Source organism: Oncorhynchus nerka, linkage group LG11 (genome assembly GCF_034236695.1).
Source record: "Oncorhynchus nerka isolate Pitt River linkage group LG11, Oner_Uvic_2.0, whole genome shotgun sequence".
In the NCBI taxonomy this organism is placed as follows: domain Eukaryota; kingdom Metazoa; phylum Chordata; class Actinopteri; order Salmoniformes; family Salmonidae; genus Oncorhynchus; species Oncorhynchus nerka.
The window spans coordinates 40,607,083-40,632,852 of record NC_088406.1 but is presented as its reverse complement, the minus strand read 5'-3'; the positions used below and the strand labels follow the sequence as shown (position 1 = coordinate 40,632,852).

Genomic DNA, 25,770 nt, shown 5'->3' with positions numbered 1-25,770 from the left:
TCTAATTCATTGTTATATCTACAGCCTAGAAATGTGCATAATGTCATAATAACAATAATAACTTGGTGGGTGCTTATACTTGTCCTATTTCACACATATACAACTGTGTATTATTAATATTCATGTTTGAATTTTCCCTTCATATCCTAATTCTCCCTGCAACACCCTAAGAGAGTGGGGTCATGGGCAGGGTCTAGGAGAATCACCTAGTGCAGTTTTCAGTGGCCTAGTGGGGATTCAAAAGTAATAGTCACACCATGGTATGAAAACAAACACTCTCTCCAACACACCTATACAGGCTATGCCTCACATTTAGTTACATCAGCGAGTTCTTTTATCCAATGTATCAGAGAGCTCAGCTCACACATACTGCAGCATGAATACATCTCATCCCTCCCTCCTCTCTGAGAGATGATGTCCCTAAACACTGGTCCAAGGTTGAGTTGCCATGTAGTGATCAGTGAGCAGAGACCAGCTCTGATAGTTTGTCTTTGATGTAGCGGCCATAGATGAATGACAAAACCTTCGACATCATCAGCATTAGAGCACTTTAATACAGACATGCCCTGCATGTAAACAGGCAGGAAGATGACTGATACAGAATTATTGAATAGACAGCAGTAAATAAAGAGGCTGGCAGCTGGAGCTGCAGACTGAGATATCCGATCCAGAGTAGGATGGGCGAGAATAAAGAGGCTGGCAGCTGGAGCTGCAGACTGAGATAGCCGATCCAGAGTAGGATGGGCGAGAATAAAGAGGCTGGCAGCTGGAGCTGCAGACTGAGATAGCCGATCCAGAGTAGGATGGGCGAGAATAAAGAGGCTGGCAGTTGGAGCTGCAGACTGAGATAGCCGATCCAGAGTAGGATGGGCGAGAATAAAGAGGCTGGCAGCTGGAGCTGCAGACTGAGATGGCCGATCCAGAGTAGGATGGGCGAGAATAAAGAGGCTGGCAGCTGGAGCTGCAGACTGAGATGGCCGATCCAGAGTAGGATGGGCGAGAACGTTTATCATTAGTCTTTCTGTGGAACAGTGGGCGGTTGAGATGCACCAACCCTCCAAGAGCCCAATCACTTGAGCTAACTGGTTTATCTGAAGTGCATAAGAGTGGACAAGCAATGAGAAACTAAAGGATACTCGTTAGGAGTTTGGGTTATAGGAGCGATGTCAGCACACTTGTACTGTATGTTAAATACCGTATGCGCTTCAGCCAGACTTCCTTGTCTCAATAATTCCATCATTTTCAACAGGGATTCTGGCCATGACCGTTATGGATCACCATAATGGGAAAGCTAGTTTGTCTGACTGTAGTGTAATCCTATACCGTCCAGACAGGGTCGGCCTATTGTATTGGACAGAGGAAATGGGTGGATACACACAAAAAAAGCATTAAATCCACTGATGGATGGAGGGAATGACAAGATGCAGACACATTACACATCGCAGTACGTTTTAGTGACACAATACAAATATGGCATTACTGGAATTTGTGATTTAACAGTAGAGATCACATTTTTGCCTCTTTGGCTCTGAGGCACTCTCTCTCTCTCTGCAGTGGAGGCAGACTCTACAAGTCCTCTACACTCAGGCTGTGGGTTCAGGGGCCTAGGGCACGCTCCAATCCTCTAGAAATTCCAGCATTAATGTTTAATCAGATGGAGTAAAACTCTAAAATCCTGCACTTTGAGGAGTCCCTCAATGGGGATCTGAATACAATAACGAGACAGGTTGCAGAGATGACTTGCTGCCACCATATTTAACTGAGTGGCACCAGAGCCCATGGGGTACTGGTTAGAGTACATTGCTCTGGCTTGAGGTAAGAGTATTGTGTAGTTGTGTCCACAATCATGACAAGACACCTCATAAGTATTGAAATGTTTGGGATGTTTTGGAAACCCAGACCATTGTTATGGGGTGTTTATAACAGCCCAACCTGAAAGTGAGAAAAGTAGACAATATACGGTAATTCTGGGTATCTAACAACAGATTATGCCAATGGAGCAGTTATTCAATGCCTTAGTGGGTAAAAAAGCAGAGAAACCAAGGCCAGATCAATGTGCATTAAGCTCCTGATAAATCCTACATTATGCTCCGTCAGTGTCTGAGCTTTAGTAGTAGCAGCTTGGTTTGGACATGGGGTTGTCAAGTCCGTGTGTATGACTGGGTGTGTGTTTTAGGTCTGTATGTATTTGTTGAAGTGTCTGTGTGTTTTACCTGTGTAAGAGTTCAGGGAACACGTGCGTTGAGGTGTGTGTATTCTGGTGGTAACACAGTGTGCGTGTTGGGGTAGAGTGCGTGCTGGGGTAGAGTGCGTGTTGGGGTAGAGTGCGTGTTGGGGTAGAGTGAGTGTTGAGGTGTGTGTATTCTGGTGGTAACACAGTGTGCGTGTTGGGGTAGAGTGCGTGTTGGGGTAGAGTGAGTGTTGAGGTGTGTGTATTCTGGTGGTAACACAGTGTGCGTGTTGGGGTAGAGTGCGTGTTGGGGTAGAGTGAGTGTTGGGGTAGAGTTCGTGTTGGGTTAGAGTGAGTGTTGGGGTAGAGTGCGTGTTGGGGTAGAGTGCGTGTTGGGGTAGAGTGCGTGTTGGGGTAGAGTGAGTGCTGGGGTAGAGTGCGTGTTGGGGTAGAGTGAGTGTTGGGGTAGAGTGAGTGTTGGGGTAGAGTGAGTGTTGGGGTAGAGTGCGTGTTGGGGTAGAGTGCGTGTTGGGGTAGAGTGCGTGTTGGGGTAGAGTGAGTGTTGGGGTAGAGTGCGTGTTGGGGTAGAGTGCGTGTTGGGGTAGAGTGAGTGCTGGGGTAGAGTGCGTGTTGGGGTAGAGTGAGTGTTGGGGTAGAGTGCGTGTTGGGGTAGAGTGTATTCTGCTGGTAACACAGTGTGCGTGTTGGGGTAGAGTGCGTGTTGGGGTAGAGTGCGTGTTGGGGTAGAGTGTATTCTGGTGGTAACACAGTGTGCGTGTTGGGGTAGAGTGTGTGTTGGGGTAGAGTGTATTCTGTTGGTAACACAGTGTGCGTGTTGGGGTAGAGTGCGTGTTGTGGTAGAGTGAGTGTTGGGGTAGAGTGAGTGTTGGGGTAGAGTGTATTCTGGTGGTAACACAGTGTGCGTGTTGGGGTAGAGTGCGTGTTGGGGTAGAGTGTATTCTGGTGGTAACACAGTGTGCGTGTTGGGGTAGATTCTGTGTTGGGGTAGAGTGAGTGTTGGGGTAGAGTGAGTGTTGGGGTAGAGTGAGTGTTGGGGTAGAGTGAGTGTTGAGGTGTGTGTATTCTGGTGGTAACACAGTGTGCGTGTTGGGGTAGAGTGCGTGTTGGGGTAGAGTGAGTGTTGAGGTGTGTGTATTCTGGTGGTAACACAGTGTGCGTGTTGGGGTAGAGTGCGTGTTGGGGTAGAGTGAGTGTTGGGGTAGAGTGCGTGTTGGGTTAGAGTGAGTGTTGGGGTAGAGTGCGTGTTGGGGTAGAGTGCGTGTTGGGGTAGTGAGTGCTGGGGTAGAGTGTGTGTTGGGGTAGAGTGAGTGTTGGGGTAGAGTGAGTGTTGGGGTAGAGTGAGTGTTGGGGTAGAGTGCGTGTTGGGGTAGAGTGCGTGTTGGGGTAGAGTGAGTGTTGGGGTAGAGTGCGTGTTGGGGTAGAGTGCGTGTTGGGGTAGAGTGAGTGCTGGGGTAGAGTGCGTGTTGGGGTAGAGTGAGTGTTGGGGTAGAGTGAGTGTTGGGGTAGAGTGAGTGTTGGGGTAGAGTGCGTGTTGGGGTAGAGTGCGCGTTGGGGTAGAGTGCGCGTTGGGGTAGAGTGCGCGTTGGGGTAGAGTGCGCGTTGGGGTAGAGTGCGCGTTGGGGTAGAGTGAGTGCTGGGGTAGAGTGCGTGTTGGGGTAGAGTGAGTGTTGGGGTAGAGTGAGTGTTGGGGTAGAGTGAGTGTTGGGGTAGAGTGCGTGTTGGGGTAGAGTGCGTGTTGGGGTAGAGTGCGTGTTGGGTTAGAGTGAGTGTTGGGGTAGAGTGAGTGTTGGGGTAGAGTGCGTGTTGGGGTAGAGTGAGTGTTGGGGTAGAGTGAGTGTTGGGGTAGAGTGAGTGTTGGGGTAGAGTGAGTGTTGGGGTAGAGTGCGTGTTGGGGTAGAGTGCGTGTTGGGGTAGAGTGCGTGTTGGGGTAGAGTGCGTGTTGGGGTAGAGTGAGTGTTGGGGTAGAGTGCGTGTTGGGGTAGAGTGCGTGTTGGGGTAGAGTGCGTGTTGGGGTAGAGTGAGTGCTGGGGTAGAGTGCGTGTTGGGGTAGAGTGCGTGTTGGGGTAGAGTGCGTGTTGGGTTAGAGTGAGTGTTGGGGTAGAGTGAGTGTTGGGGTAGAGTGCGTGTTGGGGTAGAGTGCGTGTTGGGGTAGAGTGAGTGCTGGGGTAGAGTGTGTGTTGGGGTAGAGTGAGTGTTGGGGTAGAGTGAGTGTTGGGGTAGAGTGAGTGTTGGGGTAGAGTGCGTGTTGGGGTAGAGTGCGTGTTGGGGTAGAGTGCGTGTTGGGGTAGAGTGAGTGTTGGGGTAGAGTGCGTGTTGGGGTAGAGTGCGTGTTGGGGTAGAGTGAGTGCTGGGGTAGAGTGCGTGTTGGGGTAGAGTGAGTGTTGGGGTAGAGTGAGTGTTGGGGTAGAGTGAGTGTTGGGGTAGAGTGCGTGTTGGGGTAGAGTGCGTGTTGGGGTAGAGTGCGTGTTGGGGTAGAGTGCGTGTTGGGGTAGAGTGAGTGTTGGGGTAGAGTGCGTGTTGGGGTAGAGTGCGTGTTCGGGTAGAGTGCGTGTTCGGGTAGAGTGAGTGCTGGGGTAGAGTGCGTGTTGGGGTAGAGTGAGTGTTGGGGTGGAGTGAGTGTTGGGGTAGAGTGAGTGTTGGGGTAGAGTGCGTGTTGGGGTAGAGTGTATTCTGCTGGTAACACAGTGTGCGTGTTGGGGTAGAGTGCGTGTTGGGGTAGAGTGTATTCTGGTGGTAACACAGTGTGCGTGTTGGGGTAGAGTGCGTGTTGGGGTAGATTGTATTCTGGTGGTAACACAGTGTGCGTGTTGGGGTAGAGTGTGTGTTGGGGTAGAGTGTATTCTGGTGGTAACACAGTGTGCGTGTTGGGGTAGAGTGCGTGTTGGGGTAGAGTGAGTGTTGGGGTAGAGTGAGTGTTGGGGTAGAGTGTATTCTGGTGGTAACACAGTGTGCGTGTTGGGGTAGAGTGCGTGTTGGGGTAGAGTGTATTCTGGTGGTAACACAGTGTGCGTGTTGGGGTAGAGTGTGTGTTGGGGTAGAGTGAGTGTTGGGGTAGAGTGCGTGTTGGAGTAGAGTGAGTGTTGGGGTAGAGTGAGTGTTGGGGTAGAGTGCGTGTTGGGGTAGAGTGAGTGTTGGGGTAGAGTGAGTGTTGGGGTAGAGTGAGTGTTGGGGTAGAATGCGTGTTGGGGTAGAGTGAGTGTTGGGGTAGAGTGAGTGTTGGGGTAGAGTGTATTCTGGTGGTAACACAGTGTGCGTGTTGGGGTAGAGTGAGTGTTGGGGTAGAGTGCGTGTTGGGGTAGAGTGCGTGTTGGGGTAGAGTGAGTGCTGGAGTAGAGTGCGTGTTGGGGTAGAGTGAGTGTTGGGGTAAAGTGAGTGTTGGGGTAAAGTGCGTGTTGGGGTAGAGTGCGTGTTGGGGTAGAGTGCGTGTTGGGGTAGAGTGCGTGTTGGGGTAGAGTGCGTGTTGGGGTAGAGTGCGTGTTGGGGTAGAGTGAGTGCTGGGGTAGAGTGCGTGTTGGGGTAGAGTGAGTGTTGGGGTAGAGTGAGTGTTGGGGTAGAGTGCGTGTTGGGGTAGAGTGCGTGTTGGGGTAGAGTGTATTCTGCTGGTAACACAGTGTGCGTGTTGGGGTAGAGTGCGTGTTGGGGTAGAGTGCGTGTTGGGGTAGAGTGTATTCTGGTGGTAACACAGTGTGCGTGTTGGGGTAGAGTGCGTGTTGGGGTAGAGTGTATTCTGGTGGTAACACAGTGTGCGTGTTGGGGTAGAGTGCGTGTTGGGGTAGATTGTATTCTGGTGGTAACACAGTGTGCGTGTTGGGGTAGAGTGTGTGTTGGGGTAGAGTGTATTCTGGTGGTAACACAGTGTGCGTGTTGGGGTAGAGTGCGTGTTGGGGTAGAGTGAGTGTTGGGGTAGAGTGAGTGTTGGGGTAGAGTGTATTCTGGTGGTAACACAGTGTGCGTGTTGGGGTAGAGTGCGTGTTGGGGTAGAGTGTATTCTGGTGGTAACACAGTGTGCGTGTTGGGGTAGAGTGTGTGTTGGGGTAGAGTGAGTGTTGGGGTAGAGTGAGTGTTGGGGTAGAGTGCGTGTTGGGGTAGAGTGAGTGTTGGGGTAGAGTGAGTGTTGGGGTGTGTGTATTCTGGTGGTAACACAGTGTGCGTGTTGGGGTAGAGTGCGTGTTGGGGTAGAGTGAGTGTTGAGGTGTGTGTATTCTGGTGGTAACACAGTGTGCGTGTTGGGGTAGAGTGAGTGTTGGGGTAGAGTGCGTGTTGGGTTAGAGTGAGTGTTGGGGTAGAGTGAGTGTTGGGGTAGAGTGCGTGTTGGGGTAGAGTGCGTGTTGGGGTAGAGTGAGTGCTGGGGTTGAGTGTTGGGGTAGAGTGAGTGTTGGGGTAGAGTGCGTGTTGGGGTAGAGTGCGTGTTGGGGTAGAGTGCGTGTTGGGGTAGAGTGAGTGTTGGGGTAGAGTGCGTGTTGGGGTAGAGTGCGTGTTGGGGTAGAGTGCGTGTTGGGGTAGAGTGAGTGCTGGGGTAGAGTGCGTGTTGGGGTAGAGTGAGTGTTGGGGTAGAGTGAGTGTTGGGGTAGAGTGCGTGTTGGGGTAGAGTGAGTGTTGGGGTAGAGTGCGTGTTGGGGTAGAGTGCGTGTTGGGGGGTGTGGGGAGTGCGTGTTGGGGTAGAGTGAGTGCTGGGGTAGAGTGCGTGTTGGGGTAGAGTGAGTGTTGGGGTAGAGTGTATTCTGCTGGTAACACAGTGTGCGTGTTGTGGTAGAGTGCGTGTTGGGGTAGAGTGTATTCTGGTGGTAACACAGTGTGCGTGTTGGGGTAGAGTGCGTGTTGGGGTAGATTGTATTCTGGTGGTAACACAGTGTGCGTGTTGGGGTAGAGTGTGTGTTGGGGTAGAGTGTATTCTGGTGGTAACACAGTGTGCGTGTTGGGGTAGAGTGCGTGTTGGGGTAGAGTGAGTGTTGGGGTAGAGTGAGTGTTGGGGTAGAGTGTATTCTGGTGGTAACACAGTGTGCGTGTTGGGGTAGAGTGAGTGTTGGGGTAGAGTGAGTGTTGGGGTAGAGTGCGTGTTGGGGTAGAGTGAGTGTTGGGGTAGAGTGAGTGTTGGGGTAGAATGCGTGTTGGGGTAGAGTGAGTGTTGGGGTAGAGTGAGTGTTGGGGTAGAGTGTATTCTGGTGGTAACACAGTGTGCGTGTTGGGGTAGAGTGAGTGTTGGGGTAGAGTGCGTGTTGGGGTAGAGTGCGTGTTGGGGTAGAGTGAGTGTTGGGGTAGAGTGCGTGTTGGAGTAGAGTGTGTGTTAAGGTAGAGTGTATTCTGGTGGTAACACAGTGGGCGTGTTGGGGTAGAGTGCGTGTTGGGGTAGAGTGCGTGTTGGGGTAGAGTGAGTGTTGGGGTAGAGTGCGTGTTGGGGTAGAGTGCGTGTTGGGGTAGAGTGAGTGCTGGGGTAGAGTGCGTGTTGGGGTAGAGTGAGTGTTGGGGTAGAGTGAGTGTTGGGGTAGAGTGAGTGTTGGGGTAGAGTGCGTGTTGGGGTGGAGTGAGTGTTGGGGTAGAGTGAGTGTTGGGGTAGAGTGAGTGTTGGGGTAGAGTGAGTGTTGGGGTAGAGTGAGTGTTGAGGTGTGTGTATTCTGGTGGTAACACAGTGTGCGTGTTGGGGTAGATTGTGTGTTGGGGTAGAGTGAGTGTTGGGGTAGAGTGAGTGTTGGGGTAGAGTGAGTGTTGAGGTGTGTGTATTCTGGTGGTAACACAGTGTGCGTGTTGGGGTAGAGTGCGTGTTGGGGTAGAGTGAGTGTTGAGGTGTGTGTATTCTGGTGGTAACACAGTGTGCGTGTTGGGGTAGAGTGCGTGTTGGGGTAGAGTGAGTGTTGGGGTAGAGTGCGTGTTGGGTTAGAGTGAGTGTTGGGGTAGAGTGCGTGTTGGGGTAGAGTGCGTGTTGGGGTAGTGAGTGCTGGGGTAGAGTGTGTGTTGGGGTAGAGTGAGTGTTGGGGTAGAGTGAGTGTTGGGGTAGAGTGAGTGTTGGGGTAGAGTGCGTGTTGGGGTAGAGTGCGTGTTGGGGTAGAGTGAGTGTTGGGGTAGAGTGCGTGTTGGGGTAGAGTGCGTGTTGGGGTAGAGTGAGTGCTGGGGTAGAGTGCGTGTTGGGGTAGAGTGAGTGTTGGGGTAGAGTGCGTGTTGGGGTAGAGTGCGTGTTGGGGTAGAGTGCGTGTTGGGGTAGAGTGAGTGTTGGGGTAGAGTGCGTGTTGGGGTAGAGTGCGTGTTGGGGTAGAGTGAGTGCTGGGGTAGAGTGCGTGTTGGGGTAGAGTGAGTGTTGGGGTAGAGTGAGTGTTGGGGTAGAGTGCGTGTTGGGGTAGAGTGCGTGTTGGGGTAGAGTGCGTGTTGGGTTAGAGTGAGTGTTGGGGTAGAGTGAGTGTTGGGGTAGAGTGCGTGTTGGGGTAGAGTGCGTGTTGGGGTAGAGTGAGTGCTGGGGTAGAGTGTGTGTTGGGGTAGAGTGAGTGTTGGGGTAGAGTGAGTGTTGGGGTAGAGTGAGTGTTGGGGTAGAGTGCGTGTGCGTGTTGGGGTAGAGTGAGTGTTGGGGTAGAGTGAGTGTTGGGGTAGAGTGAGTGTTGGGGTAGAGTGCGTGTTGGGGTAGAGTGCGTGTTGGGTTAGAGTGCGTGTTGGGGTAGAGTGAGTGTTGGGGTAGAGTGCGTGTTGGGGTAGAGTGCGTGTTCGGGTAGAGTGAGTGTTGGGGTAGAGTGAGTGTTGAGGTGTGTGTATTCTGGTGGTAACACAGTGTGCGTGTTGGGGTAGAGTGCGTGTTGGGGTAGAGTGAGTGTTGAGGTGTGTGTATTCTGGTGGTAACACAGTGTGCGTGTTGGGGTAGAGTGCGTGTTGGGGTAGAGTGAGTGTTGGGGTAGAGTGCGTGTTGGGTTAGAGTGAGTGTTGGGGTAGAGTGCGTGTTGGGGTAGAGTGCGTGTTGGGGTAGTGAGTGCTGGGGTAGAGTGTGTGTTGGGGTAGAGTGAGTGTTGGGGTAGAGTGAGTGTTGGGGTAGAGTGAGTGTTGGGGTAGAGTGCGTGTTGGGGTAGAGTGCGTGTTGGGGTAGAGTGCGTGTTGGGGTAGAGTGAGTGTTGGGGTAGAGTGCGTGTTGGGGTAGAGTGCGTGTTGGGGTAGAGTGAGTGTTGGGGTAGAGTGCGTGTTGGGGTAGAGTGCGTGTTGGGGTAGAGTGAGTGCTGGGGTAGAGTGCGTGTTGGGGTAGAGTGAGTGTTGGGGTAGAGTGAGTGTTGGGGTAGAGTGCGTGTTGGGGTAGAGTGCGTGTTGGGGTAGAGTGCGTGTTGGGTTAGAGTGAGTGTTGGGGTAGAGTGAGTGTTGGGGTAGAGTGCGTGTTGGGGTAGAGTGAGTGCTGGGGTAGAGTGTGTGTTGGGGTAGAGTGAGTGTTGGGGTAGAGTGAGTGTTGGGGTAGAGTGCGTGTGCGTGTTGGGGTAGAGTGAGTGTTGGGGTAGAGTGAGTGTTGGGGTAGAGTGCGTGTTGGGGTAGAGTGCGTGTTGGGGTAGAGTGCGTGTTGGGGTAGAGTGAGTGTTGGGGTAGAGTGCGTGTTGGGGTAGAGTGCGTGTTCGGGTAGAGTGAGTGCTGGGGTAGAGTGCGTGTTGGGGTAGAGTGAGTGTTGGGGTAGAGTGAGTGTTGGGGTAGAGTGCGTGTTGGGGTAGAGTGCGTGTTGGGGTAGAGTGTATTCTGCTGGTAACACAGTGTGCGTGTTGGGGTAGAGTGCGTGTTGGGGTAGAGTGCGTGTTGGGGTAGAGTGTATTCTGGTGGTAACACAGTGTGCGTGTTGGGCTAGAGTGCGTGTTGGGGTAGATTGTATTCTGGTGGTAACACAGTGTGCGTGTTGGGGTAGAGTGTGTGTTGGGGTAGAGTGTATTCTGGTGGTAACACAGTGTGCGTGTTGGGGTAGAGTGCGTGTTGGGGTAGAGTGAGTGTTGGGGTAGAGTGAGTGTTGGGGTAGAGTGTATTCTGGTGGTAACACAGTGTGCGTGTTGGGGTAGAGTGCGTGTTGGGGTAGAGTGTATTCTGGTGGTAACACAGTGTGCGTGTTGGGGTAGAGTGTGTGTTGGGGTAGAGTGAGTGTTGGGGTAGAGTGAGTGTTGGGGTAGAGTGAGTGTTGGGGTAGAGTGAGTGTTGGGGTAGAGTGTATTCTGGTGGTAACACAGTGTGCGTGTTGGGGTAGAGTGAGTGTTGGGGTAGAGTGCGTGTTGGGGTAGAGTGCGTGTTGGGGTAGAGTGAGTGCTGGGGTAGAGTGCGTGTTGGGGTAGAGTGAGTGTTGGGGTAAAGTGAGTGTTGGGGTAAAGTGCGTGTTGGGGTAGAGTGCGTGTTGGGGTAGAGTGCGTGTTGGGGTAGAGTGAGTTTTGGGGAAGAGTGCGTGTTGGGGTAGAGTGCGTGTTGGGGTAGAGTGAGTGCTGGGGTAGAGTGCGTGTTGGGGTAGAGTGAGTGTTGGGGTAGAGTGCGTGTTGGGGTAGAGTGCGTGTTGGGGTAGAGTGTATTCTGCTGGTAACACAGTGTGCGTGTTGGGGTAGAGTGCGTGTTGGGGTAGAGTGCGTGTTGGGGTAGAGTGTATTCTGGTGGTAACACAGTGTGCGTGTTGGGGTAGAGTGCGTGTTGGGGTAGAGTGCGTGTTGGGGTAGAGTGTATTCTGGTGGTAACACAGTGTGCGTGTTGGGGTAGAGTGCGTGTTGGGGTAGATTGTATTCTGGTGGTAACACAGTGTGCGTGTTGGGGTAGAGTGTGTGTTGGGGTAGAGTGTATTCTGGTGGTAACACAGTGTGCGTGTTGGGGTAGAGTGCGTGTTGGGGTAGAGTGAGTGTTGGGGTAGAGTGAGTGTTGGGGTAGAGTGTATTCTGGTGGTAACACAGTGTGCGTGTTGGGGTAGAGTGCGTGTTGGGGTAGAGTGTATTCTGGTGGTAACACAGTGTGCGTGTTGGGGTAGAGTGTGTGTTGGGGTAGGGTGAGTGTTGGGGTAGAGTGAGTGTTGGGGTAGAGTGCGTGTTGGGGTAGAGTGAGTGTTGGGGTAGAGTGAGTGTTGAGGTGTGTGTATTCTGGTGGTAACACAGTGTGCGTGTTGGGGTAGAGTGCGTGTTGGGGTAGAGTGAGTGTTGAGGTGTGTGTATTCTGGTGGTAACACAGTGTGCGTGTTGGGGTAGAGTGAGTGTTGGGGTAGAGTGCGTGTTGGGGTAGAGTGCGTGTTGGGGTAGAGTGAGTGTTGGGGTAGAGTGCGTGTTGGAGTAGAGTGTGTGTTAAGGTAGAGTGTATTCTGGTGGTAACACAGTGGGCGTGTTGGGGTAGAGTGCGTGTTGGGGTAGAGTGAGTGCTGGGGTAGAGTGCGTGTTGGGGTAGAGTGAGTGTTGGGGTAGAGTGCGTGTTGGGGTAGAGTGAGTGCTGGGGTAGAGTGCGTGTTGGGGTAGAGTGAGTGTTGGGGTAGAGTGAGTGTTGGGGTAGAGTGCGTGTTGGGGTAGAGTGAGTGCTGGGGTAGAGTGCGTGTTGGGGTAGAGTGAGTGTTGGGGTAGAGTGAGTGTTGGGGTAGAGTGCGTGTTGGGGTAGAGTGCGTGTTGGGGTAGAGTGTATTCTGCTGGTAACACAGTGTGCGTGTTGGGGTAGAGTGCGTGTTGGGGTAGAGTGTATTCTGGTGGTAACACAGTGTGCGTGTTGGGGTAGAGTGCGTGTTGGGGTAGATTGTATTCTGGTGGTAACACAGTGTGCGTGTTGGGGTAGAGTGTGTGTTGGGGTAGAGTGTATTCTGGTGGTAACACAGTGTGCGTGTTGGGGTAGAGTGCGTGTTGGGGTAGAGTGAGTGTTGGGGTAGAGTGAGTGTTGGGGTAGAGTGTATTCTGGTGGTAACACAGTGTGCGTGTTGGGGTAGAGTGAGTGTTGGGGTAGAGTGAGTGTTGGGGTAGAGTGCGTGTTGGGGTAGAGTGAGTGTTGGGGTAGAGTGAGTGTTGGGGTAGAATGCGTGTTGGGGTAGAGTGAGTGTTGGGGTAGAGTGAGTGTTGGGGTAGAGTGTATTCTGGTGGTAACACAGTGTGCGTGTTGGGGTAGAGTGCGTGTTGGGGTAGAGTGCGTGTTGGGGTAGAGTGAGTGTTGGGGTAGAGTGCGTGTTGGAGTAGAGTGTGTGTTAAGGTAGAGTGTATTCTGGTGGTAACACAGTGGGCGTGTTGGGGTAGAGTGCGTGTTGGGGTAGAGTGAGTGTTGGGGTAGAGTGAGTGTTGGGGTAGAGTGTATTCTGGTGGTAACACAGTGTGCGTGTTGGGGTAGAGTGCGTGTTGGGGTAGAGTGAGTGCTGGGGTAGAGTGTGTGTTGGGGTAGAGTGAGTGTTGGGGTAGAGTGAGTGTTGGGGTAGAGTGCGTGTTGGGGTAGAGTGCGTGTTGGGGTAGAGTGCGTGTTGGGGTAGAGTGAGTGTTGGGGTAGAGTGCGTGTTGGGGTAGAGTGCGTGTTGGGGTAGAGTGAGTGCTGGGGTAGAGTGCGTGTTAGGGTAGAGTGAGTGTTGGGGTAGAGTGAGTGTTGGGGTAGAGTGCGTGTTGGGGTAGAGTGCGTGTTGGGGTAGAGTGAGTGTTGGGGTAGAGTGCGTGTTGGGGTAGAGTGCGTGTTGAGGTGTGTGTATTCTGGTGGTAACACAGTGTGCGTGTTGGTGTAGAGTGCGTGTTGGTGTAGAGTGCATGTTGGGGTAGAGTGCGTGTTGGGGTAGAGTGCGTGTTGGGGTAGAGTGCGTGTTGGGGTGTGTGTATTCCGGTGGTAACACAGAGTGCGTGTTGGGGTAGAGTGCGTGTTGGGGTAGAGTGCGTGTTGGGGTAGAGTGCGTGTTGGGGTAGAGTGCGTGTTGGGGTAGAGTGCGTGCTGGGGTAGAGTGCGTGCTGGGGTAGAGTGCGTGCTGGGGTAGAGTGCGTGTTGGGGTAGAGTGCGTGTTGGGGTGTGTGTATTCTGGTGGTAACACAGAGTGCGTGTTGGGGTAGAGTGCGTGTTGGGGTAGAGTGCGTGTTGGGGTAGAGTGCGTGCTGGGGTAGAGTGCGTGCTGGGGTAGAGTGCGTGCTGGGGTAGAGTGCGTGCTGGGGTAGAGTGCGTGCTGGGGTAGAGTGCGTGCTGGGGTAGAGTGCGTGCTGGGGTAGAGTGCGTGTTGGGGTAGAGTGCGTGTTGGGGTAGAGTGCGTGCTGGGGTAGAGTGCGTGCTGGGGTAGAGTGCGTGCTGGGGTAGAGTGAGTGTTGGGGTAGAGTGCGTGCTGGGGTAGAGTGCGTGCTGGGTTAGAGTGAGTGTTGGGGTAGAGTGCGTGTTGGAGTAGAGTGTGTGTTGGGGTAGAGTGTATTCTGGTGGTAACACAGTGTGCGTGTTGGGGTAGAGTGAGTGTTGGGGTAGAGTGAGTGTTGGGGTAGAGTGCGTGCTGGGGTAGAGTGAGTGGTGGGGTAGAGTGAGTGGTGGGGTAGAGTGCGTGTTGGGGTAGAGTGCGTGCTGGGGTAGAGTGCGTGCTGGGGTAGAGTGTATTCTGGTGGTAACACAGTCTGCGTGTTGGGGTAGAGTGAGTGTTGGGGTAGAGTGCGTGCTGGGGTAGAGTGCGTGTTGGGGTAGAGTGTATTCTGGTGGTAACACAGTGTGCGTGTTGGGGTAGAGTGAGTGTTGGGGTAGAGTGCGTGCTGGGGTAGAGTGCGTGCTGGGGTAGAGTGAGTGTTGGGGTAGAGTGCGTGTTGGAGTAGAGTGTGTGTTGGGGTAGAGTGTATTCTGGTGGTAACACAGTGTGCGTGTTGGGGTAGAGTGAGTGTTGGGGTAGAGTGAGTGTTGGGGTAGAGTGAGTGTTGGGGTAGAGTGCGTGCTGGGGTAGAGTGAGTGGTGGGGTAGAGTGAGTGGTGGGGTAGAGTGCGTGTTGGGGTAGAGTGCGTGCTGGGGTAGAGTGTATTCTGGTGGTAACACAGTGTGCGTGTTGGGGTAGAGTGCGTGTTGGGGTAGAGTGCGTGTTGGGGTAGAGTGCGTGTTGGGGTAGAGTGCGTGTTGGGGTAGAGTGCGTGTTGGGGTAGAGTGTATTCTGGTGGTAACACAGTCTGCGTGTTGGGGTAGAGTGAGTGTTGGGGTAGAGTGCGTGCTGGGGTAGAGTGCGTGTTGGGGTAGAGTGAGTGTTGGGGTAGAGTGCGTGTTGGGGTAGAGTGCGTGTTGAGGTGTGTGTATTCTGGTGGTAACACAGTGTGCGTGTTGGGGTAGAGTGCGTGTTGGTGTAGAGTGCGTGTTGGGGTAGAGTGCGTGTTGGGGTAGAGTGCGTGTTGGGGTGTGTGTATTCCGGTGGTAACACAGAGTGCGTGTTGGGGTAGAGTGCGTGTTGGGGTAGAGTGCGTGCTGGGGTAGAGTGCGTGCTGGGGTAGAGTGCGTGTTGGGGTAGAGTGCGTGCTGGGGTAGAGTGCGTGTTGGGGTAGAGTGAGTGTTGGGGTAGAGTGCGTGTTGGGGTAGAGTGCGTGTTGAGGTGTGTGTATTCTGGTGGTAACACAGTGTGCGTGTTGGTGTAGAGTGCGTGTTGGTGTAGAGTGCATGTTGGGGTAGAGTGCGTGTTGGGGTAGAGTGCGTGTTGGGGTAGAGTGCGTGTTGGGGTGTGTGTATTCCGGTGGTAACACAGAGTGCGTGTTGGGGTAGAGTGCGTGTTGGGGTAGAGTGCGTGTTGGGGTAGAGTGCGTGCTGGGGTAGAGTGCGTGCTGGGGTAGAGTGCGTGTTGGGGTAGAGTGCGTGTTGGGGTGTGTGTATTCTGGTGGTAACACAGAGTGCGTGTTGGGGTAGAGTGCGTGTTGGGGTAGAGTGCGTGCTGGGGTAGAGTGCGTGCTGGGGTAGAGTGCGTGCTGGGGTAGAGTGCGTGCTGGGGTAGAGTGCGTGCTGGGGTAGAGTGCGTGCTGGGGTAGAGTGCGTGCTGGGGTAGAGTGCGTGTTGGGGTAGAGTGCGTGCTGGGGTAGAGTGCGTGCTGGGGTAGAGTGCGTGTTGGGGTAGAGTGCGTGTTGGGGTAGAGTGCGTGTTGGGGTAGAGTGCGTGCTGGGGTAGAGTGCGTGTTGGGGTAGAGTGCGTGCTGGGGTAGAGTGCGTGCTGGGGTAGAGTGCGTGCTGGGGTAGAGTGCGTGTTGGGGTAGAGTGCGTGCTGGGGTAGAGTGCGTGCTGGGGTAGAGTGCGTGCTGGGGTAGAGTGCGTGCTGGGGTAGAGTGCGTGTTGGGGTAGAGTGCGTGCTGGGGTAGAGTGCGTGTTGGGGTAGAGTGCGTGCTGGGGTAGAGTGCGTGCTGGGGTAGAGTGCGTGCTGGGGTAGAGTGCGTGTTGGGGTAGAGTGCGTGCTGGGGTAGAGTGCGTGCTGGGGTAGAGTGCGTGCTGGGGTAGAGTGCGTGCTGGGGTAGAGTGCGTGCTGGGGTAGAGTGCGTGCTGGGGTAGAGTGCGTGCTGGGAGTGGAGATTGATAGTTAATGGCATAATGATGGCATAATGGCATAATGATGGGCTGGACCTCTGTCAGGGGAGGAAGCTGCTTGACAAGCAGTTTCACACCGCCAGAGAATATTCGTTAAAGCTGTAATACTTAACACAAACACACACTAAACATCTATGATTACTAGTTCAAATGGACTGGGCTGGGGCTGACTGCATTGAATTGAAATAGCAGTTGAGGAGATAGAAATATGTCAGGAGAGTTGACCGATCTGATAAATATGTATTTATTAAACATCTACATATGTACATTCTCAGAGAATAAGGCATGTAAGTTCATTGAAGAAAAGAAATATCAATATAAAAAAACACAAACACAAAAATAAGACTAACCATGTTTGATAAATGACCATATGAGAATATTATGTACAATTGGTCCCTGGATGAAGTCAGAGGTGTAGGATTGAGGCTCAGCGTCGGGAGGCCAGGCTGCTCCTGACAGAGGTGTAGGGTTGAGGCTCAGCGTCGGGAGGCCAGGCTGCTCCTGACAGAGGTGTAGGATTGAGGCTCAGCGTCGGGAGGCCAGGCTGCTCCTGACAGAGGTGTAGGATTGAGGCTCAGCGTCGGGAGGCCAGGCTGCTCCTGACAGAGATGGTGGCAGCCTTCTCTCTCTCCTTAACCAGCTCCATCTCTACCTTTGCCTGGATCTTCTCCCAGTCCACCTCCACCTGATGGAGAGAGAGATTAGAGAAGTGGGTCAGTCTAATGAGGCATAGTATAACAGAAAGGGCACATTGCCTCTTGTAACAAAATACTGTCTGGGTTTGAAGAGAATAAGTCTTTACAACTACTGTTGCTCAGTGGTCACTATATCAAAAGCAATGACATATCCTACCCCGTCAGCGTACTGCATGAACCTCTTGTTGGTCTCTTTCTTGCTAAAGTCCTGCAGGAACTTGAGTCTGTAGGCCAGCACTGTGTCCACATGGGTCTTATGTTTTACTGCCAGCTCCAACGCCCTGAGGGCAGATGACGCATATGTAACGCATATGTAAGTATACATAGACAGACGGGCAGAAAGACAAGTCAGACAGACAGACATTCAGAGACAAACAGACCTGTCCCAGTTGTAGAGGTTGATGTGGACCTGTATGGTTTGGTAGACCAGGCCAGCCTGTAGCAGAGTGGCCTCAGCCTCCTGGACATGACCACTGAACAGTAACATGTGGGCCACTGAAGATTCCTTAGATGGCAGATCCTTTATAGAGTTAATATACTGCACCTTATCCACCTGGAGAGAGCGACAGAGGGGAGAGAAATATGGAAAAACAGAATTACATTTACTTCCATTCCTGTATACATGTGGAGGAGAAAAGGAAAGAGAGTGAGATTTGAGTGATTGATGGATTACCTCTCCAATGGCAGCGTAGGCCACCTCTGCTGTCGTCAACTCCCTATTGGCCATTGCCATGCCAGCGAGACACGCCCACAGTGACTGGTCCTATAGGAATGGAGACAGACATTAAGAAAATAGGAAATTACATTTGCCATACACACATTGTCTTAGCATAAATAAACACGAGCACACACACACACTAGCCTGGTAAAATAAGGGTTAAATATATTTTAAAAAGTGCCATAGAGCAAGGGTATATGGGGTGGTGGGGTGGAACTGCTGTTCAGCCTGACAGTCTGGTGGTGGCGCCGGGGCGTAGCGTGTGGCCCAGCCCTGACCACAGGCCCTGCATAGCGGGGCTAGTCTAGCCCTGCTCCCCTAGGTCATTAAAGGGACAGGGCACAGCGAGAAGAGGGCTGTGTGTTATTAGAGAGACGGGAGGGACATTGCACTGGCGTCTCTACAGGGACACTCTTCCCATTACCAGTCTGCTCATCCTCACAACACAGGCCTCGTTAGTGTCATAGAACACACTCACACACACCCTGTAATCTGACTTCCGTGTGTGATTCTGATATCATACTCATTCAGGACACGCAGATGTACTTAGACGCACACAGACATAATGTTACTCCCATTCACTCTTACAGTCACACTCAACAGTATTGCTGAAAGCAAAGCCCAGAACAACATCCTCATGCATCCTGTCATCTCATCTGAATCCTTCATTAAGACAAACATTGGTCATAAAACCGTGAAGACAACAACAACGAAATCATCCTTTGCTAAAGCCACTAAATGCTGGTCAGAGAGAGATGGGACAGTTTCCTCCAATCAGAGGAGCGATGTGGTCCATTGTGGTGTTGGCTCACTGTTAGAGCCTGCCTTGGGATTTAGTCACATTGCTGGGCTGCCCATGTTTGTGTGACTGTGTACAGCATGGTTGTTTGTGTACAGGCCTATCAGCATGTGTGTATCTGTGTGTGTGTTTAAGCATGTGTGCATGCTTGTGTCAATTTTTACGCAAGTGTGTGTGTGTGTGTATACGCGTGTCTGTTAACAACAATTCAGTGCCATGAAAGTAACCACAACGGGCTAATCCTCCATACCTGGCTAACAGGATTTCTCCACAAAACTCCTCCCACTCCGGGAAAAACCACACGGCCACGAAAGACCAAACCCTTACCAGAAATGGGGGGAGGAAGGAGGAGGGGTGGCTATTAAAAGGGGTGACGCTCCTTCTTCCATACAGTGCCTTCAGGAAGTTTTCACACCCCTTGACTTTTTCCACATTTTGTTGTGTTACAACCTGAATTTAAAATGGATTACATTTGGATTTTGCGTCCCTGGCCTACACACAATATCCCATAATGTCTAAGTGGAATTATGTTATTAGACATTTTTACAAATGTATAAAAAATGTAAAGTTGAAATGTCTTGACTCAATAAGTATTCAACCCTTTGTTATTGCAACCCTAAATAAGTTCAGGAGTAAAAATGTGCTTAACAAGTCACATAATAAGTTGCATGGACTCTGTGTGCAATAATAGTGTTTAACATGATTTCTGAATGACTACCTCATCTCCGTACCTCACACATACAGATAATTGTAAGGTCCCTCAGTCAAGCAGTGAATTTCAAACAGAGATTCAACCACAAAGACCAAGGACATTTTCCAATGCCTCGCAAAGGGCACCTATTGGTAGATGGGTAAAAATAAACAAAAAGCAGACATTAAATATCCCTTTGATCATGGTGAAGTTATTCATTACACTTTGGATGTTGTGTCAATACACCCAGTCACATTTGCAACAAGGTAATAAATTAAAACTGCAAAAAATGTGACAAAGAAATTAACTAAGTTCTGAATACAAAGCGTTATTTGGGGCAAATTCAATACAACTCATCACTGAGTACCACTCTTCACATTTTTAAGCATAGTGATGTTATGGGTTACGGCAAGGACTAGAGGTTATTTTTTAGGATAAAAGGAAACATAATAGAGCTAATCATAGGCAAAATCCTAGAGGAAAACCTGGTTCTGTCTGCTTTCCATCACATACTGGGAGACAAATTCACCTTTCAGCAGGACAATAACCTACAACACAAGGCCAAATATACACTGGAGCTGTTTACTAAGACAAAACAATGTTCCTGAGTGGCTTAGTTACAGTTGTCTTAAATCAGCATGAAAAGCTAAGGCAAGACTTGAAAATGGGTGACCAGCAACGATCAACAACCAACTTGACAGAATTTGAATAATTATTGTTATTATTATTTTTTTTTAAATATTGTACAATCCAGAAGTGCAAAGCTCTAAGAGACTTACCCAGAAAGACTTTTCTTACCCAGAAAGACTTTTCTTACCCAGAAAGACAAAGTTGATTGTAACATGTACTGGCTCAGTGGTGTGAATACTTATGTAAATGAGATATTTATGCTTTTCATTTTCAATACATTTGCACGCAACAAAAAAACACTTTGCCATTCTGGGATATTGTGTGTAGATTGGTGAGAAAAACAAAACAATTACATACATTTGTAATACAAGATGTAACAACAAAATGTGGAATAAGTTAAGGGGTATGAATACTTTCTGAAGGTATCTCCCCTCCCCTGTCCCCTCTAGCCATCCTTCTCCAGGGTTGTGGTTATTGCATCATAACCCATGCAGCGCACACTGTGAAGGCTCTCACTGGGGTTGGGGTTCAGGGATTGGCTGCGTGTGTGTGTGTGTGTTGGGGAGGTTAAATACGGTAAATGGTGTCACCCAAGCTAATTAGAAACTAATTAAAAGCTGCTGGCCGTGTCTCGTTAAATGCTCCACTCCAGTGGCTCCGTCATGGACCCTTCACCATGCCAAGGCCCAGGGCTGCAGGACACGTCATTTACATACACCATCTTACAGACAAACACACACCAACTAGAAAGTAAACACACATGGGCAGTGGGCACACACACTCATTCATGGCACGCACACAGACATCAACCCCAACCAACAAACACACACTGAAGGACTACGTTTTCTTGAAGTATCCAGGCAATATCTTCATGTGTGTATATGGTCCATACTGTATACGGTGGAGTAGTTAGCAGATGAGGAGAGAAACCAGAACTAAAGTAAGGGATAGGAGGAAGAGGAAGAAGACAAGAGGAGATTGACAAAGACAAGAACAGGGGTAAAAGGGAGACGTGGAAAGATGTAAATGAACGAGAGAGAGACTCACCTCTTCCTCAGAGGTCTAGTACACAGAGACTCAGTGAGGGGGTGCGAGACACCAACAGAGGAACATCACGGACAAAGACATGAAACAATCAGACAGACATGAGTACAGAAATTTGACACACCGACACTGAGACAAGATATTGAGACAAACACACACACACCCCACTGTCAAAGAGTGGCAGTGAGTCCCCACGCTGACTGTTGTTCCCACGCTATAGTGGGGGAAGCCATAAGGTCTATCAGAACACTAGAACCCTGGAGGAATCCCATTCAATATTCCCTCAGGCCCCTAACCCCCCTATCACCAACCTCCCCCCAGGACCAGACCTGTGGCCCCTCTCGGGGTTGAGTGTTTCCCCTGGGACCCGGGCTCTGGTTCTCTGGTCCCTCTTGCCCTGCACTGCTCTGCTGCAGCCCACAATGTGCTAGCAATTACAGGCCGCTAATTACACCATTTATTCTAAATAACTGGCTTTAAGAGAAGGGCTCAGGGCACAGATCAGCCCCCTCTCCTGGGTAGGGTAGGAGCAGGGCCAGGGAGACAGCAGGCCTGGTGTTACACATTGCTTGACACTGGCATATTCCAGACCATTATTCCATTGTCAGCATAAATGTAAAGAGTTTTTTTAAGATGTGTTTTGTACAAAATTTGGAGTTGAATATGATGTGTGCTCTGTGCTACACAGGACCAGGGAGTCACCAGGGAATGTCCCCTATCAGTTGCCACTCCTGTCAGGTGTGTGTTACCTTGGCAAAGCGGCAGAGGCGCAGTGCGTCCTCCCAGCGAGAGGAGGCGCTGTACTCGTGCAGCAGGGCAGGGTAGGGAGACACGCTGCTGTACACCAACGAGCCGTCACAGCGACGCACCGTCACCTGTGTCCCCACGTAGTTCAGGATGTGGGGCGCACGGCTGAACTCACTGTGGAGGGGGACAGATAGACACATAAATACATTCTGTACAGACAGCCACTGAGCCTAAGGGCAGCCACTCAGGAATCTCTTCAGTGATTCATCAACGGCTTTTACACAACATGAACACATCTGACATGAAGACGATCCATGACCTTTTATTGCCGATAATGGGGAAGTGTTTTGTGTGTGCGTGTTTGCATGCACGTTACCTGGCGTCCTTCATGTAGAGTGTTTTAGGCAGCAGGTCCTTGTCAGTGAAGACAGCACTGGGATAGTGCCACACGGTGAACTGTGTGTCCTGAATACCACACAGGATGTTAGCAGAGTCGTTCCAGGCCATAGTGTGGACCATAGTGCCTATAGGACAGAATAGAGACAGACAACACCGTCTTATTGACAACACTCAGAATAACTAACTATAACCTCTAACACATGGTGTGTAGACCATAGTGCATGTGGGTTATGGTAAGAAGGATGACGTTATCTATCTTGTAGGCTTTAGGTGCTTAACAACACAAAGCAGCTTGAAATCTATTCCCCCCCTCCCCTACCTATCTTGCAGATGTTGTGTTCTCTGTAGAGGCGATGGACAGCGGTCAGATACAGGTCACGGTTCTTGTCTATGACCGCAATCTTCCTATCGCTGGACGGGCCACACTGGTCCAGAGCTATCTCCACCACCTCCATCTGGAACACACACACACACACACACACACACACACACACACATACACACTGAAATGGGAGGCAGAACGTTGTGTGGGAGAGACCTGGTTCACATTAACAGGGCTAACTGAACCACCAGTGTCAAACCCCACCAGTCCCCATAACACGTACATTTACAATAGTGTCTTTTGATACACATCTCTTCTCAACACATGATCACCCAAATCACAGGCCCCCTCCTCTCCTCCTCCACACTCTCTAGTCCCCAGTACAGCCCTGAGTACACAGGAGGACTAGGAGGGAACAATTGAGCCCAGATCAGAGGGAAGAGACTCGACTCAGAGGGAAGATGTGGAGGAAAGAGGTAAGAGGGAGAGAGGAGCCAGGAGGGAGAAATGGGGGAGGCAAGTGGGGGGGTGCCAGCAGTCTGACCCCACAGCTCCTGGCCCATACTCCCCAACAGGAGTGTGTGTGTGTGTGTGTGACTGTATGTGTGACTGTGTGCGTGCGTGTGACTGTGTGTGTGTGTGTGTGTGTGTGTGTCAGAGCCAGCTGGCTTCAGTGCAGTGCTCCTCTGTCTTGGAGCTGTGGAGTGCTGGCAGAGACAGCCATGCTGACAAACAGTAACTACTGATCCTGGCTACTTCTCCTCATTTTCTCCCTCTCTAATTCACTCCCTCTCTCTTTATCCCTTTCAATCCTATTCTCACTCCATAACCCTCCCCCTTTCTCTCCATCCTCCATCTCTTTCTCACACACATGCACTCACTCCAGTTTCCTCACAATCTGTACGTGTCCCTCTTAACTATCAAGTTTCTTGTTTTTTTCCTCAACACCATTAATTCTTCTCTCTGCCTTCTCCCCTTGGCTCCCTGACCTTTTCACCCTGGCCTGTTGGTGTCGCTGGAACCCACCACACGTACTCTCACACTGTCCCACAGCTACCCTGAGGCACAGATCAAGGATCAGCTTACCCTCCCCCAATCCTAACAGGCTGCTCAATGTAACAGTAGGGATTAAGACGTAGACACGTCTCAGGTCGGTGTGTGCACACTAACAGGAGAGTGTAGTGTGTGCTGTGACTGACTGTTGGTGTGTGTTGGTTGGTGAATCACGCACCTTGTGAGTCAGGGGCTTCCCGTCACCCAGGGCTTTCCCCGTCAGGGCATCAAACAGAAAGATGACTGGAGGAAAAGAAGAGAGGCAGGGGAGGAAGGAGAGAGAGAGTCTGATTACAAACGGTCATTGTTCCAGTCCTGCTAGAGTTATTTCTCTAGCGTTTTATCTCCTGGTGAAGTGTAATCCTCTTGTTGACAAAGTGCTCCTGATGTTTCGATGTGTTTAACGGCTGTAAATGTCCTTTGAGGGAAGAGGCCAAGCGCAAATTTCTCCCCGCTGTGTGGACAATGAAGTTTGGTATTGTATTGTGGTAGTGAAGGGACAGCTCGACTGGCGTTCCACTCACCCTTCTCATCGCTCTTGTCCCGGATGGCGATGGTGTCGTTGCTAAGGGAAACGGACTGGGCGTTGAGGATGTCTGTTCTCATGCCGGGGAATCTGGGCGTGGAGATGAGACGGCCCTCGTAGGAGAACACATACACCCCCGTCCCATCCACCAACAGGAAGTGTCTGAGGAAGGAGCCAAAATAAAGAGGAGAAGGGGAGAGATAAAGACGAGGGGGAGTGATAGAAAGCAGGGTTAGGGACAGAGATGGAGAGGGGTGATAGAAAGCAGGGTTAGGGACAGAGATGGAGAGGAGTGATAGAAAGCAGGGTTAGGGACAGAGATGGAGAGGAGTGATAGAAAGCAGGGTTAGGGACAGAGATGGAGAGGGGTGATAGAAAGCAGGGTTAGGGACAGAGATGGAGAGGAGTGATAGAAAGCAGGGTTAGGGACAGAGATGGAGAGAGGTGATAGAAAGCAGGGTTAGGGACAGAGATGGAGAGATGTGATAGAAAGCAGGGTTAGGGACAGAGATGGAGAGGGGTGATAGAAAGCAGGGTTAGGGACAGAGATGGAGAGGAGTGATAGAAAGCAGGGTTAGGGACAGAGATGGAGAGGGGTGATAGAAAGCAGGGTTAGGGACAGAGATGGAGAGAGGTGATAGAAAGCAGGGTTAGGGACAGAGATGGAGAGAGGTGATAGAAAGCAGGGTTAGGGACAGAGATGGAGAGGGGTGATAGAAAGCAGGGTTAGGGACAGAGATGGAGAGGGGTGATAGAAAGCAGGGTTAGGGACAGAGATGGAGAGGGGTGATAGAAAGCAGGGTTAGGGACAGAGATGGAGAGAGGTGATAGAAAGCAGGGTTAGGGACAGAGATGGAGAGGGGTGATAGAAAGCAGGGTTAGGGACAGAGATGGAGAGAGGTGATAGAAAGCAGGGTTAGGGACAGAGATGGAGAGGGGTGATAGAAAGCAGGGTTAGGGACAGAGATGGAGAGAGGTGATAGAAAGCAGGGTTAGGGACAGAGATGGAGAGAGGTGATAGAAAGCAGGGTTAGGGACAGAGATGGAGAGGGGTGATAGAAAGCAGGATTAGGGACAGAGATGGAGAGGGGTGATAGAAAGCAGGGTTAGGGACAGAGATGGAGAGGAGTGATAGAAAGCAGGGTTAGGGACAGAGATGGAGAGGAGTGATATAAAGCAGGGTTAGGGACAGAGATGGAGAGGGGTGATAGAAAGCAGGGTTAGGGACAGAGATGGAGAGGGGTGATAGAAAGCAGAGTTAGGGACAGAGATGGAGAAGGGTGATAGAAAGCAGGGTTAGGGACAGAGATGGAGAGGGGTGATAGAAAGCAGGGTTAGGGACAGAGATGGAGAGGGGTGATAGAAAGCAGGAGGGGGCAACAAAGAGGAGAGTGGGAATGGTAGAGAGGAGAGTGGGAATGGTAGAGAGGAGAGTGGGAATGGTAGAGAGGAGAGTGGGAATGGTAGAGAGGAGAGTGGGAATGGTAGAGAGGAGAGTGGGAATGGTAGAGAGGAGAGTGGGAATGGTAGAGAGGAGAGTGGGAATGGTAGAGAGGAGAGCATAAACTGCAAGATGGAGCCAAGATAATACAAATTGCAATGACTCATTTCTCTGAACAGGGAACAAAAGCCACCACCAAATTCACTGGGAATACATTACATAGCATGAAGAAACATTACTCAGAGCCACATACTACTTGTCAGACATACAGAACAGATACGATATAGTTGTTGTTGGGGTGGGATTGGAGTAGGGTGTGTGGTGTGGGTGGTCCATGTGTGTCTTTTGACCATGTCTTTGTACTCCTCATGTCTTACCCATTATTTAAAAAAAAGGTTTGGTCCAAATCAGATGTTAGGTACTATATTCATTTAATATTATAAGAATCCTATAAAAATGGCCAATTTGGGTGCAATAAATTATCTTAATTTCTCAGAGATCAAATTATATTTCAACAAAATCATGTTGCATCTTATCTGTTTCTAACGGAAACAATTTCAGAACCATCTGAGATGGTGGGAGTTGAAATCCTCTTTATTTTGCTTTGTGAGGTGGAACAACTCATTAGAGAGAATGATAGAAGTCTCTCTCTCTGTTTCCCACTGCAGTCAGACTTGCTCTGGCAATTGGACACACACACACAGTTCTTGCAAACGCACACACACAGTTCTCGCAAACGCACACACACAGTTCTCGCAAACGCACACACACAGTTCTCGCAAACGCGCACACACACACACACACACACACACACACACACACACACACACACACACACACACGAGTGTTTGGCAGGAGAAAGAGGGGGAGGGAATGAAAAGGACAGGGGATACAGAGATCGGCGCAACAGAGAGATACGCGCAACAGAGAGATACGCGCAACAGAGAGATACGCGCAACAGAGAGATACGCGCAACAGAGAGATACGCGCACCAGAGAGATACGCGCAACAGAGAGATACGCGCAACAGAGAGATACGCGCAACAGAGAGATACGCGCAACAGAGAGATACGCGCAACAGGGAGAAACGCGCAACAGGGAGA

The 25,770-nt window shown here is 51.1% G+C and overlaps 1 protein-coding gene across 3 annotated transcripts in view; it reads right to left on the bottom strand.

Annotated features, from left to right (window-relative positions):
• Positions 1–15,831: 15,831 nt before the first annotated feature.
• LOC115137798 (intraflagellar transport protein 80 homolog) overlaps positions 15,832–25,770 on the bottom strand; it is a 112,923-nt gene continuing 102,984 nt past the window's right edge. For all 3 annotated transcript variants that reach the window (XM_065024521.1, XM_065024522.1, XM_065024520.1), the window contains exons 11-19: positions 23,226–23,389; positions 22,880–22,944; positions 21,646–21,781; positions 21,304–21,451; positions 20,930–21,101; positions 16,972–17,061; positions 16,679–16,851; positions 16,456–16,579; positions 15,832–16,288 (exon numbers count right to left, since the gene is read on the bottom strand). In XM_065024521.1, coding sequence (XP_064880593.1) covers positions 16,178–16,288; positions 16,456–16,579; positions 16,679–16,851; positions 16,972–17,061; positions 20,930–21,101; positions 21,304–21,451; positions 21,646–21,781; positions 22,880–22,944; positions 23,226–23,389 — 1,183 coding nt within the window. In that variant the 3' untranslated portion in view covers positions 15,832–16,177. The remainder of the gene's footprint in view (positions 16,289–16,455; positions 16,580–16,678; positions 16,852–16,971; positions 17,062–20,929; positions 21,102–21,303; positions 21,452–21,645; positions 21,782–22,879; positions 22,945–23,225; positions 23,390–25,770) is intronic.